This window comes from Zonotrichia leucophrys, chromosome 8 (assembly GCF_028769735.1).
Source record: "Zonotrichia leucophrys gambelii isolate GWCS_2022_RI chromosome 8, RI_Zleu_2.0, whole genome shotgun sequence".
In the NCBI taxonomy this organism is placed as follows: Eukaryota; Metazoa; Chordata; class Aves; order Passeriformes; family Passerellidae; genus Zonotrichia; species Zonotrichia leucophrys.
The window spans coordinates 20,419,357-20,441,975 of record NC_088178.1 but is presented as its reverse complement, the minus strand read 5'-3'; the positions used below and the strand labels follow the sequence as shown (position 1 = coordinate 20,441,975).

The following is a 22,619-nucleotide window of genomic DNA, read 5'->3' as shown; positions in this document are numbered from 1 at the left end:
CTACCTCCACACTGGCCAGGCATCTTGCCCTAGCTTTGTATACCGTGTGTGATGGTTAGAAGGGGACAAGCCCTGCTGTGGTCACAGCATCCTCCCACTTGTGCTGCCACTGTTAGTTCTGTGCTGCAAACCCTGCTGCCTGATTTAGAGGACAGTAATTAGCTTCCTATTGAGCTGCAAAAGACTGACTGGACAAGGAATGGACAAAACAAAGAAGGGAACTGATGCAAGCCAAAAGCAATTTGTCAGCAGAGCCTTTGATTTGATCAAAGATTATTCCATAACTACCACACCTGCTTCCAGGGAGAGACACAGAGCCAAGCTTTCTGTGCTTGCAGTTTTTTCTCCACCAGGTATTTAAATTCCTACAGGATTATCTGTAATCTTGAGTTTGTCAGTGGAAAAAAAAAATCCAAGTTGATGTAATGCCACAAAAACTTATTAAATACACAGGACCTCAGATAGTCTGCAGTAAATCACTGCAGAGAGCACAAGCCTTCTGCTCCACCACCACTTGGACAGAAAGGCTGTGATTGCACATGTGGGACAAGTATGAGCTTGGCACCCCAAAACAGACCATCTTCTGAGTGGGCTACTGGCTCCCATCTCATCCACCAGCCACAACTCCTGCTTTCCACAGCACACCTGAGACACAGCCCCTTCTGCCTCGCTCCAGCTGGAGGATAGGGCATATTAAAATTATCATCAAAGCGTCTGAACATACTTTTCTTACTTGTTATATAAGTAAATAAGTAGACCAACTATAAAATTCTATGATAAGAAAATGAAGATTTGTATCAGTGGTCAAGCTCAAGGCACTTCAAACTACTTTGAACCCTCTGCTGCTGTCAGCAAAGCTGCTACAAGGTCTTCTGGCAGCCAATGTCAAAATGCTTCTTCTAGAATGTGGTTGTTGGTCTCAATTGCTGTTGTTGCACTGACTCTCCATATGTACTAAACCATCTTCCCTAAGGCCAGCCTCCAAGGTCCATGGTCCAGATGTAAAAACCCTTCTGCATTTCTCTGAACTACATATACAATAGTTCTCTCAAACAGGGGAAGTAAACTGAGCCCAAAGGACCACCTGAGTTTTCAAAAGAGAAAAGAAAATGGGGCAAGCATGTGCAGACCACCTTCTCCTCCAACAGCTGCAGTTTTCTCATACCTTGTCCTTTAATTCCAAAGGGGGGTACAAAGTCCCTGATACGTGCCCATTTCCTGAAGGAATCGTCCAAGAACATTGGTGCCGGCTTCGAGAACCTGAGAAAACCAAAATGAGAAAAAAATTAACTCCTGAACTAGGAAGGATAAACCTCTGCAGGAATGTTGAGAGAATCCATACCTAAATGCTGATTCTACATCGTCACTGGCAACAGAGTAGTGTGGAAGATTTTACTTTTACCCAAAGGTGAAACAAACATGCCAGAATTTGTGTCACCACTCAAATCACTCAAGTCACGGACCTAGCAATCACTTCCACTCAGGAATTTAAAACTTCCCCATACTGTTTGGCTATTAATTTAGCTACAATAAAGTGTAAATTGCAAGCAGGGTTTAGGCAGTTTGACTTCCAGCTTTGTGAGCCCAAGCCAGTTTCCGTGCTGCCTGTGTGAGCGTGTGAGGAGTCTGCTTCGGCCTCACTTGTGCACACACACAGCAGCTATCACCACACAGGCAAGAAAACAGTTCAGGAGACCGTGAAGCAGTTTGTAGTTTACAGAGAAAGGAAATGGAAATTCAGTGCCTTCTTCAGCATTCATTAACACATAAATGATTCAAGAGAGGTTCCTGCCAAACCAAACAGTTACAATCTATCCAGAATCCCTTACAAAAAAGAGACCTAGTCCTTCTTAACCATGTCATTGTGGAAATACATTATCCTAATTATACCCTCAACACACAAACACAGCGGCTAGTAAAAATTTATCTCTTCTAGAAACAATTACTACAGTGGCCAGAGAAAAGGAAACAATTAGCAAATATAGAAACATTAACTTCCATATGGGACCATTTCTGAGTGTAACAAGTATGCTAGAAAGTATGTTAATACCATTAGAAATCTGTTCATTCAAACATATCAAAACACTAGCAGAGATGCTCTGGATCAAAGTCAATCCCACCAAGAAAAGGAATGTACTACATGTTCAGAGTCAGAGAAAACATCTCCACCACAGAGTAAGGTACAGGCCCCTGAAATAGATCCAGCTTGGCCAACCTACACATGGGACAGGACAGGTGTAAGCCATGGGTTTAGCTCTCCCTTCGGGCTGTTTCCGAACTCAGCATGCAACTCTTATTGCAGTCAGACAACCCTTGAATCACCTGATTTAGGATAAACTCACCCACACTATGCCACAGCGAGGTACAGAGCAACAATTTCAAATAGCAGCACAGTGAGGAAAGGATGGAATGAAATCTAAATTATAAACTGGTCCAAGTGAAGTCCTATCATAGATGCCCAGTAAATCACAAATGCAGAAATCTATGGAAAGGGGAAAGAGACCAGGAGAATTTAACAAAACAAGAAGTCTCAGATTCACCCATGCATACTGCTTCACATCCACTCATCACATCCACTTATCCACACATCCACTTATCTTTAATAAGATCATCTATAACCATAAAAGCAAGATGCACAGATGACATGGCTGATCTAGAAGGAAAGGAATGTTTCTTCCAGAGCTGAGAATACAGAATATATAACTTTGGGAAAAGGTGGGGGAGGTATGTTAGATATATTAGAGCTTCTGAAGCTTTTAAGTAAGAACACCCCACAGGCCTATTTTAAAACAAATAAAGAGCAATATAGCATTAACTGTAACACATTTACTCTGAAAATATCCTAAAAATTTCAATAACCTGACAAATTAGTTCAATGTTTTCTCACACATCTTGGGGCACCAAATATAATTATTATGATTCCTGGGGCGTCTCCAGGGACTTACCTCCACCCACTTCCAACATCAACAGGAGGAATCTTTGCAGGTTGGTCATGCAATGCAAGAACTTTTATAAGATGAAGGGCTACAGCAGAGATGCTCACAGCCCTTCCTCTACAGCCACCCCCTGAACTCTCAGCAGAAGCCAGGTCCCACAGAGTGGTCCCTGCTCTCCCCATACACCTGCCTAACTCAGAAGCAGTGTTATTTATACATGCAAATAACTGCTCTGTTTGCAAGTGATACATCTGGAAAAGCCAATTTACAGTAGTCTGATGTGGAGTAAGGAAATTCTCTCCCTAATGCAGATTTCCATTTACAAAAGGTGCCTGGTAAAACCAGGAGGGAAGTCAGGTCCTCCTAAGACTCCCTGGAGCACAGGGGAGTCCCCAAAATCAGTTGAAGCTCAAGGCATGACTGATCTAATGCTCTGTGGTATTGCTTCTGCATGTGACAACCAGGGCACCAAAGTGATGCCAAAGAAGGGGTGAAATGATCATTGGCCTTTTTTTTGTATTTGCTACAAATAAATGTAGGGATTTTTCTAGCAAAGAACATGACAGCCTTAGACTAGCTACCATTATTTGGTAATATTTAATACTCCTGTATACAGGGGCAGAAAAATGGACTTTTAACTCATACTTCTGCTTCATTTAAGGAGGAAGAACAGTTTTAGGGAAATATTATATCCATATGGGAAAAAAGGGAGCAAGTTAGAAGATATTTTGCTCCCATAAATCTTGAAAGTAATTCCGTTTGGGAAATATTAAGAAATTAAGAATGCTGTAGGCTCATGCGCTTTGCCACCTCAATAAATCAGAGCTAGCCAGAGCTGATGTCCAGCAGTGACAGGGAAATGCTGTCTGCCAGACTCTCCAGGAGCATGGCTGTTCTGTCTCAGCTCTGAACTGCATCTGGCGTACTCCAGGACCCTTCAGGAAATATTGGGATTTGTCTCAAACAGGCCATGGGAATGCTCTCTGCAGAGCACCTAAAATACATTCCAAGGAATGCATGGGAGTCTGTCAAACAGAAAAGGCAAATGTTTCTGAATGATGTTAAAGCTCTGCAAGTACTGAGCAGCTGGGTACGGGATGCTGCATTTTGCCTGTCACAGCTGCCTAAAGGCAGGTTGGCCTCACTGGCAACCACAGAACTCCAGACCCAAAACAGGTTTGTGCTCCTTCAGAAAACAGCACAGAAAGTGAAAGTTTTGACTTTTCAGTTGTAAATTTTAAGCACTTCCTCTCTACTCCACCCCGAATTCCAGAACAGACATATTGCAACCTCATTGCACCTGACGCCCTGAAAAGCTGAGGAATTTGGCTGCTTGTGGCACATACTTATGACCTCTGTAATTTGAGAGAGAAATGCCACCCATCTACAATCACTAGTTTGAATGGCATACCCTGCTAAAACACAAATGACATCTAAATGGACTAAATGCTTGACATGATAATTGTGAGGTACAAAACAAATCTCTCCCAGTTCTCAAGTTTGAATTCCTCATACAAAGCAGTAATAAAATCTCTAACAATTTGTCACCACGCACAGCAAAAGGAAGCGAACGTTCTGCCAGAAACTTCTTAAACAGAAATCTATAATCACACAAAAATGTGATATATATTTGTGCCTAAAGGACTCTGGCTTTTGTGACAAAACATTACATTTCCAGTTCTTTCCTCCCTGACAAGAAGAGTTGTGACCCCAAAGCATTTCTGAAGGCAGAGCCAGCCTGCCAGAAGCTCCCCAGCCAAGTTTTTCAGCCATTCCATTTTGTCCCTGACACTGAGACCACTTCACAGCTGCTCCTCTTTGATGAGCACAGAAGTATTCAGCATAAGCAGCACTAACTTCCCAAAGTATCCTGCAGACACTAGGCAAGGTAACTATGGGACAACTTTAGACATTGAATCTTGACCAGAATCTCCTCCCTACTCCTTACCTGCTGCTTTCCTGGCATTTAATACATAAATGTGTAGAAGATAAAAAGTTACGTCTCAGAGAAAGAAAAAGAAATAAACTGATTTATGTGCCTTTGGCTTTAACGAGGAGGGATGAAGAAAAGGTCAAGTTCCTGAATGAGTCAAGGAGAAGATGGCACCACATTTCTAAGGAACCACGACACCAAAGAAAGGCAGACAGGCAGCCACCAAGCTCCACTGTGAGCTTATATTTCAGATATTCCGTTTTTTAAAAACATCCTCCTTTAAGTTGACCTGTGCTTTTGTTTATTCTTTAATTAAGGAGAATCAGTAGTGCTGGAAAACTGAAAGCTGAAATAAAAAAAATGCCCAAACAGTGCTAGAACCTAATGCTGTGCAGAACCTGCACACTGCATTTGTAAAGGGGCAGGAACAGTTTCTCTCTCTTTTTTTTAAACCACACATAAATTATTTATTTACACTGGCATGACTTCTATCTTCTGTTTGCCGATGATCAAAAGCATCCATGGTTAGACAGAAGGCACAAAGTCTACCAATGTTATTAATTAAATACAAACTGAAGCCCTTGAGTGCTGAATCATTAGCCCTGACACAGGCATTTATGGAGAGAGAGAGAATCTAAACTAACCTTTTCCTTTTTCATTACTGAGACCTAGAAGTATGCTGTCTCCCTTGCCTCCCTTCTCTGGGGAGCCACATGGTGTGACAGCATAGGAATGAGGAGGTTTGTGACATCCTGATTTTACATTTCTTATTGACATTAATCCTTTGTCAAAAATCCAAGCAGCTCAAAGATTCCTCAAGGAGCTGAAAAATTTAAGAAACTGCATTAATAATGATTAACCCCATCCTACAACCAGTTTTCCTATATCAGCAAACAACCCTCCCCCCAAAAAAGATGGCTGCAAGAAGAATATCTTTAACAGCAGAGATCACGTCAAAAATTCAGTTGATCTTAACAAACTGCAGAAGTCTAAAATAAAAGAATATGGCAGAGAGAACGTAGCACTGAGGCATGGCTGGTCAGAGCACCCTGCCAGTGCCATTTGAGACCACTTAACTCTTTACAAGAGAGTGTGAGCCACAGATCCCCACCCATCTTCTCCCCTGCCCTCTGTCCCTACAGACCCTTGTGTGGGTCTGCAGCTGCCTCTTTCAGGCTGCAAAGGTCTCAGCTACGTGGCCACTCCCCACTCTGACACCACTGAATGACACAGCAGAACAGTGCTCTGCAGTAAATGTCACCACCACTCCAAAAAGATTACTTTGAACAGGCTTTATTCCATAAGCAAAGGAAAGGGCAGGTAAAATCAACTGAACCCAAACCCCACAGACCATGTAGCAGTTATCCCTGCCTACTCCCCTGTGAATGATTGCTCTGTACCTTTGAGGCACTCTGGAACATCTTCAGCCTTCTTGCCCTCTGCTCTCCATCACCTAGTAGGTTGTTTAAACTCATCAGTGCAGCCCTTTTCTCATTTTCTCATTGCTCTATTTAGAGCTGGACCAGCTGCTCCAAGATGTATCTTAAAAGGCTCCCATTCTCAGTGCCGTGGTTCATACAAAGAACATTATTATACTCTTGCAGGAAAGATAAACATCCTATCATGAATGAAAAATGTAACTATTACAGCTGTAAAACCTGTTAAATACTTTATTTAAGATCAGAAAGCATCAACTCAAGACCATGTCCAATTCTGGGCCTCATGTGAAAAACATGAACGAACTGAAAAAAAAGGCCATAGGAGACTCTGAAAAATATCTAAGGTCTAGAAAAGATGATGTCTGAGGAAAGCTGAGAAAAACAACCACCTTTGTTTAGTATAGAAAAAACTGGAGGAGTACATGATAAATATTACAAGGCTGCTGCAAAAGAGAAAGATAAAATATCTACTTCCCTGGTAAAGAGAAGTAGTAACACCAGTCCTAAAATGCAGCAAAGAAAACTTAATCATTAAAAAAATGTTTGAGATCATTACACATTGAAATCTACTGTCTGGATATGGATTACAGAACTCACATCAACTACACCACTTTCTGATTTGACTCTAATATTTTTAACAAGTTTATATCTATTAAAAAACAGTTAGCCATAGCTGTGCCTACTTTTAGAGGGAAATGCAAATAGATGATCTTTTGAAGTTCTGCACATGTCTGTTTCATCTAAAACCACTTTCATACTGGGCTAACATTGCTAGAAGGTGACCAACTAGCCAAGCTACAGCTGGGCTGGAAATCAAGAGCTGCCCTTCAGAATCCTTGCACTTCTTAAGTATTTCTCTTCATATATGGTAATCAAGTTTCAGTACAATCACAGCAGATAAGCAGCACATGGATTTTCCAGCCTGCTGCCTGCCAAGAGTGCTTTCTGTTTGTACCCCGCACCTTTGTGATAAACAGGAAGACACGTAAAGTTTAACCTTTCTGCAGTCATTAATGTCTTGGGCTTATGGCACCACCAAGGCACAAAATCAAAGAATGATTTAACATTGGCTCAGTCCCTCCTGCTCACTGACTGTGTTCTGACATGCATAAAGTCCAACAAAGTGTCCTGAGCAGCTTACCCACATAATGCAATTAGTCATAGGGGACTGGAAAAGTTTTCAGATAAACTAAATATTAAAGACAGAAAGAAATCAGTTTGCCTGCTCTGATGAAATCCTCACACTTTCCTCCTGATTCTCCAAACATTTCAGACTGAAAACACACATGCATGCACAAAAATAACAAGAAGCTTGGTTTAAAGGTTGGCTTCCCCTTGGAAAAAAAACCAAAACAAACAAATCAAAAAACTATAAAATTCAGACCAGGCAGAAACTTTGTCCTGACCTGCCTCATGCAGCAGCTTATAAGACAACATGCAAAATTTGTCATTGTTCACAAAACTCTCTAATACCAAAACACAATTATGCAAGGGTGAAAAGCTAACTTCTCAACAACACAGGTTCTGTTAGTTTAAAAACCAGTCCTCTAACATCATTTCAATGTCTTAGCTTGTTTCTCATGTGTTATTGTCAATGATGCAAGATTGAATTACAGCTCATTCTTCCTACAAAAAGCCAGGTGGGGGGTTCAAGAACTCTGAGGGAGCACTGAGCCAAATAGATGAGATTATGTGGTATTTGGAAACATGATGAAGGTGAGCGAAAGCAGACTGCAATTACTGCCTGGGTTTCCAAAGCCTTCTGTGCAAACAAAAAACGAGATGAAGAGGGAAGGTGAAAGGTCCAACACTTCTCCCAAAAAGAAAGAGTTAGCTCCCACAGAAGATGCCAGCCAGAAGCTCTGCCAGTTGGCCAGGCTTTAGCACAATTATGTTCCTGCTAATACTCTGCTGGAACAGGAAGGGGATTGTGCTTTCTAATGAACACCAACTGGAGAGCAGTCATGGAGGGTCTGCTGCTGTTCAACACTGCACTCCCAAAAGGCAGGGTATCCAGGGATCTCTTGTTTTCTGGTGAAGATCTAACACCATTCCAAAAGACTGCAGAGGATGGGCACAGTTCCCAGCACTGACCTGTTGTCTTTCATCACACTAATTAACCAGTCTGTTAAATGTAGTGACTGCACGGTACTTTCATAAAGCCAACTTAATGTTCTCTTTATCCTTCCTGCAGAGAGAAGTTAATCCCTGTTATTGCCACTCACTGCTCATTCTTGCCACCACTGGCCATGTCTGACTGTCCTGAGCTGCCAGCAGTCTTATGGTGGAGCACAACAAATTGCACTTCTCTGTTTCAAAAGCTGCGATCTCATCTTCTCCTACCGCATCGTTTAATGTATATGCCTATCTTGAGGTTATCCTACTGTCTCAGACCAATCTTCAGATTTCAAATCATTGGAGGGGATAGTAAAATTTTGAGTGGCCTTCATTCATTACTTCACAAGTAATTATGTTGCTGTAGAAGGAGTCTGGAACACTCAATGCTGTAAAGAGATTAGTATACATGTAGGGAACAGGACACTGATAAAAAAGAGCATTCCACCATCAGCTAAACCAAAAATGCACATATTGCTCAGCACAGCCCAGCACAGAACTGATGTGACTGCTCTGCTGATGTACAGCACAGGGGATGTGGCACAGAAGGGAAAGAGCTGCTGAAGCTAATGAACAGCTAAGCAAAAAATGAGTGAGACTTGATCCTGATACAACCAGCTAAAGACAAAAATAAGGCCATCAATCTTTAAAAAAAATCCAGAACAGCTTTGTTATGGAAGCTAATGAAGACAGGAAAGTACAAAACAAATTACTTGACGTGAAGCTTGGTCATTTTATGAAAGGGGTTGTATGATCTGGTGTCTGCATAGACAGAAGACTGGACTTCATCATTCATTCAGTTTCTGAATGCCTGATGTTCCTTCACCTCTGGCCCATTGCTCTTATCCAGCTCAAAAATCCACGTGGGGCAAAAGTTCCCTGCGTAAGTCTTACAGGAGTGAGGATGCTGGCAGAAGAAATGTCAATGTTTCAATAATTGTAACTGAAACAGATAAGTTGATCTGAGTGAAAAGAGTCTTTAGTTTTTTCAAGGCTCATACACTTCTGGAATGACCAATGCCATTTTAGAAGCTAGACAAAAAATTCCTATTAAAACAATATGGAAAACATTAGTCTGTTGTGAAATACACATGGCATTAAGAGAAGTCTTGTGAGCTCTTCTGATTTTCTTACATGTATGGCAACATTCTGAAAAGTTCTACAGAACACAGTTCCTCATATCACACTCCTGGGAGAATCTTCAGCCTTCATGTTAAAAAAATCTCACAGCAAATAAAAAAATATTTTTATAGACTTATAGTTGGAAATGAGACCTCAATAACTAATAAACGCTCAGAAACCTGAGGAGGAATAAAAAGAAACCATTCTTTTTCAACTGCATGAATTTTCTGTCCTGACTCATTATTACTGACTATTTGCTGGTTGCAATTCTCATCAGTGCAACTCCCTACAGTGACTTTAAGGTGATCCAGAGAAGGTTTCCTCAATGAAAATGCATGCAAGGGACAAGTCTGCTTTCACACACCAACAGGAAATGAGAGGAAAACAGTAAATGTGAGGGAAAGAAAGTCTGCAGAAGCTATTGCTCTGACAGCTGCCTACAGCACACAAGACAGGCAGACAATTAAACGCAAAGAAACAAAGACAAGAAGTGAATCTTGCACATCAATTTGCACATCACAAATTGATGGTCAAAGACAATTATACAGATGTTTCTTACCATTTTTGTCAGTTATTTTCAGAAGATTTTTTTTAAAGTTATCATAACATGCATTTCATGTGAAAAACTGGCATAGCAATGACCAAATCAGGTCTGCAGTTCCTTTGAGAAAACAGGAAGATATGAACTAGAAATGAGACCAAAATTTTCAGTGGAAACAAGAAGGGACTGAAAGCATAGGAGGTGTTGGACAAGCATAAGTGATGGTGGGCAAGCACAGTTCTCCCCAAACACCTTGAAATTGGACAGTGCTTTTTTGTCTGAAATCCACACCAACTGCACCATTAAGCAGTTGGACAGCTTAACTTCAAAAACAGTGAGAGTGGAAATGTTCTCTATTGCACAAATTCCTAAGACCTAAACAATTTAGCTTGTCATGCTCCTTCTTGTAGGAAGTTGTTCAAGGAGCAATTATGTGATTTTTCAAGCTTGCCAAGAAGTCAAAGCAGCATCATTCATCCAACCAGAGATTAAGCTTTTTTCCTTCTATTAGGTGAAACAAGATAATGTAGCTTTAAGTGCCATCTACTAGGTGCAGCCACCAGATGTGCATTTGTAGAATGTACACAAAGAAACCCCAAACATTACTATCAGAATAATTTCACTTGCTGAAAAACAGTTACAGAAAGATCACAAAGCTGCTATTAATGAGATCTATATCAATCTCAAAGGGAAAAATTCCAGATGCATTTCTGTTTCTCTGCTGCACAATAGACTTCACATTGTAGTCCAGGACAAAGTGAGGGCAGCCAGTTGTTATTATTTAAGATTCAGACAGAGGCTTTTTTCTTCCTTTAACCAGATGCAAAAACCTCCAAGGACTTCACTGAAAGCCTGAACAAAAGAAAAAAAAGCCAAAAGCCCAAGTGGAAAGAGTGTTCTCAGAGGGACCTATCCCCCTAGGTGCCAGAAGGTACATCTGTAACTGGATATAATGCTTGATAGGGTTGACACGGACCTAATGTCCAGTTTAATGTAATTTTCTGGCTCCTCTGTCACCTTATTAATTCCAGCCCTTAGCCTAAGAGTGGTAATCTGTAAAGCAACATGCACTAAAATCTTCCAGATAATATCAGCACTATTTAATATACGCCTCTCCCCTTTGGTCCCATGGTTCTAAAAATAAACAAGTATGTTAACAAACCAAGGGTAAGACTCTGTAAAATCTCTTTCTAGGTACTGTTTCCAGAGATAAGGCACAGAGACTGGCCATAGAAGAGTTTCCATGCAAGAGGCCACCTGACAAAACCAAAAGGATTTACTGACTCACAGAGCAAGCGGGTGCTGTGGAGAAAGCTGCAAACAGTGCCAGCACAGACAGCTCCATCCTTTCCTCATCACCCCACACAGAAAGTGTCTGGCTTGAGTTAGAGATCAGGCAGGAAAAAGAGACTAGAGGTGAGACTTGACTACCCTGATGAAGTAAAGAACCACAAGCCACGTGGACTTCTCCTGTCCTACCTAAAAACAGGTGTGAAAAATAAGGTCTGTCCTTCCAGCCAGCACATTCACTACCCTCATCCAACCAGGGCCCTCTGCTCTGCTGTGTCCCCATGTCCAAATTCATCACACATCTGGCAAGAGACCATGCAGCAACAACAGCACCCACAGCAGTAACTTCAAAGGACTCCACCAAGAGGCTTGATGGAGACTGGAGCACAAGGTATGCTCTTAAAAGCCTACCTTCTAAAATGCTATAAATCTCCTGGAAGAACTGATATCCTCCCTGCCTCACTAATCAAAGCAGAGACACCCTCCCAGTTCTTTTTGCTCCACTTGAAGAACGGTACAGCAGTCCTCATTCCAGGAATGGAGTTTTTCAATGAGATACTTCATTTCAACAATTTCCCACAAGAAAAAACTGCAGAAAAAAGGATACTGCTGGTTTATGCATTTGAGATTGATGTAAGCCACTGAAACAAATACTAAACATTATTAGCTACTAAAGGAAATGGTTATGGTGAAGATGAGGGGATAAAAACCTCTCACAAATATGCCTTCTCTTTCAGTATCCTTGATAGAGAAAACACTTCTCCTACAGCTGTGGGAAAGAAAACAAGACACAACGGCTGAAGTGAAAATTACACATCTTTGGCTGTTATCAAAGGGAGCTCAACACATGGACAAAGTGCAGTCTGCGTGATTCCAATTCCAAAGCAAAGAAATGCTGCAGGCGTATTCATCATCCACATTTGTATTTGCTTCTGAATTTTACAAAGAGCAGTGAACATTGCTGATCCACTACTTTTGTCCCAGTAGCAACGTTTAATTGCGTCAACTGCATTCAGCCTTTGTAGAAAGCATCAATAAATTCACTCCTACAATTGATACTCTCCCAGTGACTCCCTCAGGCAAACCAACATGAAGCAGCTCCAGTGTGCAGCACTGCCAGCTGACACAGAAATCCTGCCACACCCGGGAGTTTTCCATACCCTTAGAGTGTGGGTGGAACAAAGTACAGAGAGCAACTCAGCATCTCCATTAATCCACCAGGGAGACACAAAAGAATCACAGAATTATTTAGGTTGGAAAAGACCTCTTAGATCAAATCCAGCCATTAACCCAGCCCTCCCAAGGCCACCACTAAACCATGTCCCCAAGTGCCACATCTAAATGTCCTTTAGCTCCCTCCAGGGATGGTGACTCCACTACCTCCCTCGGCAGCCTATTCCACTGCTTGATTTTGGAGAAGGTGGAGAAAATTTCCTAATATCCAATCTAAACGTCCCCTGGCACAACTTGAGGCCATTTCCTCTTATCCTGGAGAAGAGAAGGACACCCACCACACTAGAACATCCTTTCAGTCTCTCATGCCATAGAGAGTGATGAGGTTCCCTCTGAGCTTTCTTTTCTTTAGACTAAATAGACTAAATACCCCCAGCTCCTTCAGCAGCTCCTCACTGAACTTGTCCTCCAGAGACTCCACCAGCTAGTTTCTGCCTTGGCCTGGAATTCAGTCCATTCTCTGTATTTTTTTAACATCATCCAGTTTTGGGGGGTTTTTCTCATTCTTTTGTTTGCTCACTTATGTTTGTCTAACCACTTAGATGGCACTACACAAACAACTACTCTCAACTTACATCTGTCATAGAGAAGGTGTTCTGTGTTTTCTTTCCACTTCTTAAAAGTATTAAACTTTTCACCACAGACATTTTGGAAGCAGACACACTTGGTGTGACAGGGCAAGAAATCTCTCCATTAAAATGACAAATTGCAGTCATTTTGTTCTCATTTAATCTTACTTTTAACAAAACAATCACCTTGTTAAGAAAAACTGAAAAAAGGCATGAAAGCCCTCAGCCTGCAAAGTGAAAGCTTTGAAATGCACTGGCAAAGAAAACGACCATAAGATGAGTAATCTTAATCACCAACTATTTCTAATGTCTTTTAGTCTTAAGTACCTCTACCCTCCAATAAATCAACAAATGCTTAGTCTCTTCTTTGAACTTAGAGACGTAAAATACAACAAATAACAAGAAAGCTATGCTTCAACCTACTAAATAAATAAATAATGGCAATCAATAACTTTTTTCCAAAGCTATAAGCAAATCCTACAAAATGTGGTTACTGCAGTTCAAAATTTTTCCCAAAAATTTTTCTAAAAATTATTTCCCCATATAACTTAGAGTAGTTTAAAAAAAGTTCAAGTCCACAACCCCATCTAACTCAGGATATTCTTAAATTTCCTTGTCTAAACAGAAAAGTTGAAGGACTACATTAGCCAAGTATCTGCTGATCTCAATGACAAGAGAAATTGCAGATCTGCATTAGCCAGCAAAATAGCAATGCTGTTGGCCAAAAGGAGAACTTCCCACAAGTATTTATGGGTGCTCTTTGGGCAAGTGTTCAAACAGCCAGCTGTGGAGTGAGAAAACAGTACAGGATCATCCCACATTACTCTCCCTGCCTCTGTAATGCTCATGCTCAGCCCTCCTAAATTGTACCTTTCCACTGGACATTTTGCTTTCCCTGAGCTGCAGGCTAAGTGCACTTGGCTGTGATGTTCACAAGCAACACCACTATAAAACCTGCAGATCCTCATCAATGCTCGGTAAATGTCACTGCTAAACCACAGGCTACAAGTGACTGAAGATTTTCAGAGACAATCAGCACTTTGTTAAATTCAACAGCAACTGTGTAATAACCAGTCTTCTCAACAAATCAGGTTACTCATGTTACCACACTTTTCTTGCAGCAATTATTTCTGAGTTTTCCCAGTGCATGTTTTCCCGCTATGACAACCTGATACATGCTCTGCAGCAATGGTTTTCATTTTAATATCTTGGCCAGCCATGGAGTGAATCAAATTGACAGCCCTTCTGCTAATACCAAGCTTTAGAGGCAGCAGAACAGGTTCACTCCCATCAATTTTTATCAGCTGAACTTTGAAAAATGGTGCCCCTAGTTAGAGGTATTAGTATCTCCCTGAAAACTGGTATTAGGAATAAAAATACAAGAGCAGCTTTAGTAGAAATAAGAACAAATTGCTTCCAAACCTGCCTGGGGTCAGCACAGCTTTGGAGAATCTATAACACTTTGAGGGAGCTTTTGTTCCATGGCTGCTTGCTTCTTTTGGTACCAAGAGCATGCTGAATGTGTGCAAAGCACAAATCTGAACAATCTGCCTGCTCTACTCACAGTTATCACTCATGAAAAGATGTTGTGGATGCTTCTAGAAATGCACATGAAGAGCCTGGACTGAGGGCAGTGACCTCGAGGCACTGAGCTGTGCCAGCGCCAGCCACCAACACCAACCCCAGGACAGGCACAGGGCTCAGAGCTCTGCTCTCCTGGTAATTACAGTCACTGTACCAGAACTAGTTGTCTCTGAGGGAGAGGGGAAAAAAAGGTGTTGCTTGATTTTTAGCTTGGGATTATTTTTATAAGAATTCATCAGCTTGATTGCCCCGCAGTAAGGAAAATACCACCTAACGATGCGAGTGAGACTGTGCTGGGGCAGATCAGAGTTCAAAATCTCTTTCCCAAAAATGGCAATAAATGGATGTCCAAGGTAAAGCAAGAACAGGGCAAAGAGATAAAATATTTCCTCCCTAACATTCACACAGCTTTCAAACATTTTCAGCTGAGTGGATTTCCTGAGCTTGATGTGGTTTGTCTAATCAGCAACCCCCCTTTCCCTCCCAGCAATAGATCCCTCCTCCAAATGTTTGTTCAGACTCCTCTGGAATTTGTACAGACAATTTGCAGCTGTCACATGCTTTGGCAAGGAATTGCCCAGGTATATGACCTGATGCACAAAGAACTGAATCTTTTTTGTTCTGATGCATGTAAGTAGAAACACATTATGCAGAAAAACTATATCAGTGATTTTTCCCTTCTACCTTTTTTCCCTGTAGTAAAAGCCAAAGGTAAATTTAGTGCAGCTCAACCAGAAGACCTCCCACGAAAGATCATATCTCCTTCCAGCTGCCTCAGCAATCACATTGTCCCCTACCTCTCAGTCCCTCTTTGTTCTCAAGGTCTTCCTTTATTCTGCATTTGGGATCCAACATTACCAAGCTTGAAGAAATTTTGTTTCATGTAGCTCTCATCTGGGAAGTACACTCTGCCTCTGTACAACAGAAGTTTTTTCATCAATTTATGATGTTCCTTATGTGTGCTCCTACTGTATCTCCTAAAGCTTCCAGCTGGCTCTCCTGATGTCCACCTCAAGCCACTTGCTCCTACCCACCAGGCGAGCACCTTCTCCTTTTTGGCCTGGCAGACCACTCAGCAACATTTAAGCTGGGGAGTACTGCAGGCGGTATTGCCTCTCCCATCTCATAAGGAGTCCAGCCACCTCCTGTGTTCACAGAGGACAGCTTTCCTAAGATGCTTCTGGCTGCTAATATGGCTGGAGAGTTTCAGACTTATGGTCTATGGCTGAAAAGCTCTCTCTGCACACTGTAGTTCCTGACAGGACCATTACAAATTCCAGGGAAGGACATGGAAGGCTGGAGCGAGTCTAGAGAAGGGCCAAGAAGATGATAAAGGGCTGGAGTGTTCAAGGGTGGGCTGGATGGGGCTTGGATCAGCCTGGTCTAGTGGAAGGTGTCCCTGCCCATGGTAGGATGAGTGGAACTTGATGATCTTTAAGGTCCCTTCAACCCAAACCCTTGTGTGGTTCTATGATCTGCATAGGACTGAAGGGCCACACACATACAGAAAACCCCATCCATACACTTACAGTAAACTCCAGGTGCTTTCTGGAAACCAGGCACATGCACAGAAATCATGGCACACTCAGGAAATGGTCTGGGCTTCCAGCTAGTGAAAAACGTGAAGTCACTACATCCACAGACTGCACTGAATAAGAAAGCAATTATGGCAGCTACCAACTGCTTCAAGAGATCCTCTCCTGCTCTTCTGAGAGGACCAATGTTCTTCAGCAGCTGCACACAAGGAGTCAAACATCAGCTTTCAAAAAGACATATTTCTTTAGGAGATGAGGTCTGTTCAGACACCAATGACAAAGAGCCACATTCCTCCTTTTTAGCTTTGGCTAGCGTGGGAATGAAGCTCAGACACAAGAAAACTTCCTCTGTAGCAATGTCCTGCAGCTGTCAAAGAACCAGCATGTGAACAAGTCAGGCACAGGAAGAAGAGAAGTGCTACTACAACCCTGGCCAACTGAGCAACTTCAGAGTCTCAATATGACAGCACAAAGTAGGTGCCCATAGAGACACTCTCCCATTTTCTGTACTTTGAGTATAGACATTCACATGTTGTCCCCATGGACCTGCAGGAAGTACAGGAATACATATGCTTTGATCCAGCAATAATGACTTAAAACCCAGTCTTGTGTGGGAAGTGTTGACAAATTACTTCTGGTAGACACTGAAATCACTCAAACAATTAACTGAGATTAGATTAGCTGGTAGGTTTGGAAAGAGGCTATGAATAAGATGTGTGCAGCTGCACATGTTTTTACTCAATTAGATGACAGTAGGACATGTATTACTTCAAACATCAAGGCTACACCAAATCAGATAAGCATTCCCACCTAAAACAAAAACCAGCAACATACTTCCCACAAATGTAAAATAACTTTGTGTTAAGCCATAGAGGAATAAACTGAGCAGAGACAGTTTCTTCCCAACCCCAATCAGCTTCAAAATTAATACCCTAAAGAGCAAGAATTCACATTCTTATTTTTTTTAATCTACTGTAACTATAGAAGTTTTATTACTTTTATATTAGTATTAGTTTATGATGTTACATCTCTCTTTCAGATTCTGTCTCAATAAAGTGTATAACATAAGACTAGTTTGAAACATGATCTATTTCCGTTCAACTGAAAGCCAAAAAGGTTTAATATGAATGCAATTTACCACTTTTCTAACGTTCACTAAATTGTACACACCTATGGTATTCCCTCTGCAAACTAAATGCATTGCATTTTTGACCATATAAAACCTGTCCTTCCTAGACAGACATGCTATGATTTTATTTTGGAGTGGATCAGAAACCAGATCTGAAGTGGATTTGCAGACACACAGGTCGTCTCTGCTACTACCTCTTCTTAGCACAGGGTAGGAGGAAGAGCACAGGATCAGTGCCTGGGCACTTGGGGCTTCTTTCTAAAGGAGTCTTTACAGAACTGGTGTGAAAGAGCTTCTGAAGGACCTGAGAAGGAGTGCAGTGAAAAAAAACACATTTTGAGAAGAGCCAGCTTGACAGTGATAAAAGGCTGTTGGCTGAAGTAACCTAAAAGACCACTAGTTTTAATTTGTCACACTTCTTCTTCCACCTTCCTGTAAAGTCACATCACATCAGCTCAGAAAACATCACCAGGAAGACAGAACAAGAAAAGCCATAAACACAGGATTCCACAGACAATGGGACAGGCTCTCTGGTGACTTGGACTAGAGAGTTTAATTTTTAAAACCGTATTTCAGTGTCACACCTCTACAGCCTGCTAGGACCCCATCTGAGATTAGTCCTTGTGAAGCAAGTAAAAAGAAGATGGGGAGAACAAAACAGCTGCAAATGGAGGGGGAAAAAGCAATCCAAGGCAGTACAAGAAAAGCACAATGAATTGTCATAAGTGATGAAACAGGTCATAGCAAAGAAGAAAAGGGCATTGAAATGTGAGATTTGAGCCACTACATTTATAGCAAAACGTCAAATAAGTTCACACTGCATCACATTCAATTACAGGAGTCACGCTGATCCTTCATTCCATGGTCACCTGGATGTTTAGAGTTCCATTTTTAGCATTCCTTTTAAAGAGTTTTCCTGGTAGAGCATATTTATTGTGTTGTGGTTTCTCAAGTCTACAGGCAAGTTTAGGTAATATATTTGTTTCTTTCATTCCTGCAGCTGAAAGTCTGATTTTGATGAGAGATTGCTCATTTTGGTTAGCAACTCAATCTTTACATTCTTAAGCCTCTTTTAAATTCCTGCATATATACAGCCTAGGATGGGTGATTTAGCAGTGATTAGTTTAGTGGTGTGAGAGAGACCAGACACTGCTCAGAGGTATTTTATTGTTCTGAAGTTAGTTTCTCAGCATATGAGGCTTGAAAGCTGAAAAGTAGGAGAGCAGCTTTACAAATTGCAACAGGGAGGAGAGCTAAAGCTTCAGTCAGATACACCCTATCCTCCACCTCCTTCCTGTCTGTACAAATGAAAACAAAATGCCTCTAACTTACAAAAAATGCTTGCTGTTATGGGCAGAAGCATGACGAAGAATCCACCCTCCAAGCAGTTTTAGTGGCAGCTTCCGTGGTCAGCCTACCTCATGATCAATGGGGTTCTTTTTAAATGATTAGCAAGGGTGTAATTAAGGAAACCGAAGGAAGCAAGATAACTCAAAAGATGAATGAGGCCTTTATTTAGGGTATCACTGAGATGGGGCACTGGCTGTACCACAAGCAAAGGTGAGGGTCCTGGTGGGCAAGATGAGTACGAGCCAGCAGCATGCCCTGGTCACAAAGGCAGCCTCCAGCCCCCAGGGTGGGGACCCTTCCCCTGCTCAGCACTGGGGGGCTCTGCTGCAGGGCTGGGGCACTGCTGGGCTCCCCTCTGCAGAGACACACACTGGAACCAGTCCAGCAGGCTAAGATGATTAAAGGATTGGAGCATCTGCCATGAGGGGAGGCTGAGAGAGCTGGGATTGCTCAGCCTTGAGCAGAGACGGCTCAGGGGGCTCTGATCAGTGTGCATAAACACCTGACAGGGGCAGTCAAGCAGGCAGAGAGACTCTTCTCAGGATACACAGGGCAATGGGGGAAAAATCTGAAATACTAGAAGTTCCTTTGGAAATAATAATACTGCTAGGGTGGTCAAACACAGAAACAGGCTGAGCAGAGAGGTTGTTCAAACACAACTGAGCATGGTCCTGAGCAACCTGTTGCAGGTGACCCCACTTTGAGAAGGGGTTTGGATTAGATCACCTCCAGAAGTCCCTGCCCAGCCCTCCTAGTCAGTGATGCTGTGATCCTTCTCCCCATGAAGCAAGGAACAACAAACTTGCAAGAGCTCAATTCCTATCCAGGTCAAATCCCAGAAACACGGGTCTGCTAAAACCCCATTTTATACGAGTGCTGTAATTCCTGATGACCTCAATCAGCCTAATCAAGTGGTAAGGTTACAAAATGAAAAAAAAATAAGGGCTTTAATTTGATCATTACTCGTAGCTATTCCATTGACTTAATGCTTGGCTATGAAGAGCTCATGAAAACTGGATTAATGCATAAAAATAGAGGATTTCATCCTCTGGAAATCACAGTTGAAATCTGACATTCAACAAAACTGAAATCTGTACCTTTAATGTTATTCCACTGCTAATGGTCACATTTACCTGGCATAAACCACACAATGATAATTTGATAAATCAAAGTATTTGCTGTTTAGTCAAAGCTCTCCTATGTATATAAACACCCAACACCATTCCACATCTTCACAATTTGAGTGGTAGTACCACTCCACTTAAATAAGTGGATAAATAAGTTAGCACCAGAGCTATGTGATACCACTGTCTGTGCTGGGAGACTCTGGGCTGTGGTACAGCCAGCAGTGCTGCTGCAGGCAAGGACAAAAGGACAGGCACAGAGCAGAGATTAAAAGAACAAGAAAGCCCAGCACATCCAGTGAGTGTACACATCATGGCATTGTTTAAAATGTTAACTTGTGTTGCAAAGGAAACAGATTGCAAAAGTGGCTACTCTTTCTCCCTAATGTTTTGATTTTATTTTTTTCTAAGCTACTCTTCAGCACAGTCATCTGACAAACTAGAGAACCATGCAACTAACATAAACTTTTACAGCTAATAAGCACAAATAGGAAAGATGCTTCACTTTTGTGATTGAGTCAAATTAATAATTGAACAATCTCTTTATTAGTCAAGGCTCCCCAGTAGCCTCATGGCAGAGAGGTCAGAAATTTGAAAATTATGTGCCCAGACACGTGATCTGGTTTCATAATTTATACTCATGAGCCATCTTGGCCAGCACAAAGCAAAATATTTATTGAATACAAACACACCATAAGAACAATAGGGACTTCAGTTTATCTGATCTGTGGCTTCTTTTCTACATCATTTCAGCATCAATCCAGCTGATCCAACACAGGTATTAAGCAAGAGACTGGAGAACAGAAAGCACAGCCAGCACTTGGGTTATGCTGGCAGCTAGATGGCAGCTAGATGACAAGTATTATCAAAGCCTGAGTCCAAAAAGCACTTAGAAGCCAGAGTCTCCTAAGCATGAAGTAGTCTGTGAACATCCAAAGAGTGGGTAATTCACTTAGGACTATAACAAACCCAGACAGAATCCTTCTGATAGGCCAAGGTTCCTGACGACACAAACACCACAATTCAGTGGTTTAGGAAAGGCTGGCAAACCCACAAATTACTCCCATTTCTGTAATCCACAGGGCACAGAACTGCCCTTCCTCCAGAGATTTGTCCCTCCTGCTTCCCAGCAGCCATCCTAGAGGAAGCCTTGATACCTCCTTCTGGAAGCACCTTAGACTCCTTAGCCCTCACTTCACTATCTTTCCCTATCCGAGAGAAGGAGAAAGAAGGCTGAACTTAATCCTTTCCCTGTCTGCAAAGTAGGAACCAAGTAAATTTACTCATAAACTATCTATTACTTGGACTATTTTCTCTTGAATTAAATAATTCTAAGCCAAGAGTGACTCAGAAATTGTTTTGAGATAAGTTTTATCAAACTGTTCATAACCATTACCCCATTACACCATTTGAAGGGATGGTCAGCACAAAGAATGCCTTTCCATCACTGTGTGAAATTCTGTGCTTTAGCAGCTTTCAGTCATAGAGGTCAACATTTTTAAAATAGGCTACCCAGACTTCAGTTTTCTAAGGCAATTTAAGTAAAATAAGTCTATAAAACTTTGGCCTAGATTTCTGAGGTATTGAATGCATTCAGCTCCCACAGCTCTGTAGCATATATAGCTTTAAAAAAAGAGACTAGGTTCATAAAATATGGATATAGACTAAGCTTTGGAAATGTTGGTTTAAAGTCAAGGATCTGAAACTGATCACAAAAGAAACCAGAGTCAGCTTGTGAAAATATTTTCTATGCATTTTTTCTTAGCACATTTATGCCACAGCATCATGCACATAGCAAAGATTTACTGAGCTATACCTTCATTGCGCACATTCTTCTCTCTTTTAAAATAAATTTTAAAAACCAACATTAATATTACACTGCAGTGGGGGATCCATGCCCACAAACGCCTCCTTTTTGAAGCATAATCCATAACGGAAGTGCTTTTAATAAGCACCTCAGACACTGAGGAAATGTCACCAGAAGTCCTAATGGACTATTGAATGTCTGCTATGAAATGCACTGCCTGCTTCCACAGAGCTCTGCTAATGCTTATTTTCCTGCATAATTCCTAGTGCTTGCAGGGGTGAGACACACTCTGACTATTGCTCAGGTACCTCAGCTGGCTTCCTTCCTCCTGTAAGTACATTTTACAGTACTTGCAGGAGATGTGCGCTTTAGGAAAAAATGAAATCTATACTTTTCCATGGCACAGGCCCCAGCAGGCAGACCTCTTATGCTTGTAATTGAATTATTCTAGCTTCCTCTTCACTCTTCCACATACCAAAGCACAGACATAACTACTGGGCTTTTTTTTTTATTACCTCCTCACTGTAGGCAAACCAACACAGTAAATTCAGAGTTGCATCACTTAAACTCAGATGGTACAAGCACTGCAGAAAACATTGACATAGCACACTAAATTAGCAGCTTACAAGAATTCCCATTATTGGTTTTTTCTTTCCTGCTTAGTTCAAGGAGTAGAACACTACACTGAACCAACACAGGCAAAAAGAAAATCCTCTTCACTTTCCCTCTGGTCAAGAGGTTTTGCTAGTTGTCTGCAAATTGAAATGCAAGAAAAGCAAGGGGTTCTCTTCCCTCCTCATCAATGTAATTCAGAGCATCTAGAAATGAAAATTCTAAGAAGAAACAGCCAAGGCAGCAAAGGATTCAACATTTACAAATTTCCCATGAGGCTAAACTCTAACTTTTATAACC

The 22,619-nt window shown here is 41.6% G+C and overlaps 1 protein-coding gene across 10 annotated transcripts in view; it reads right to left on the bottom strand.

The window, feature by feature from the left end:
• Positions 1–22,619, bottom strand: part of ST3GAL3 (ST3 beta-galactoside alpha-2,3-sialyltransferase 3) — a 174,005-nt gene that overhangs the window by 66,931 nt on the left and 84,455 nt on the right. For all 10 annotated transcript variants that reach the window (XM_064719643.1, XM_064719644.1, XM_064719648.1 and 7 more), the window contains one exon: positions 1,166–1,260. In XM_064719643.1, the coding sequence (XP_064575713.1) occupies positions 1,166–1,260 (95 nt within the window). The remainder of the gene's footprint in view (positions 1–1,165; positions 1,261–22,619) is intronic.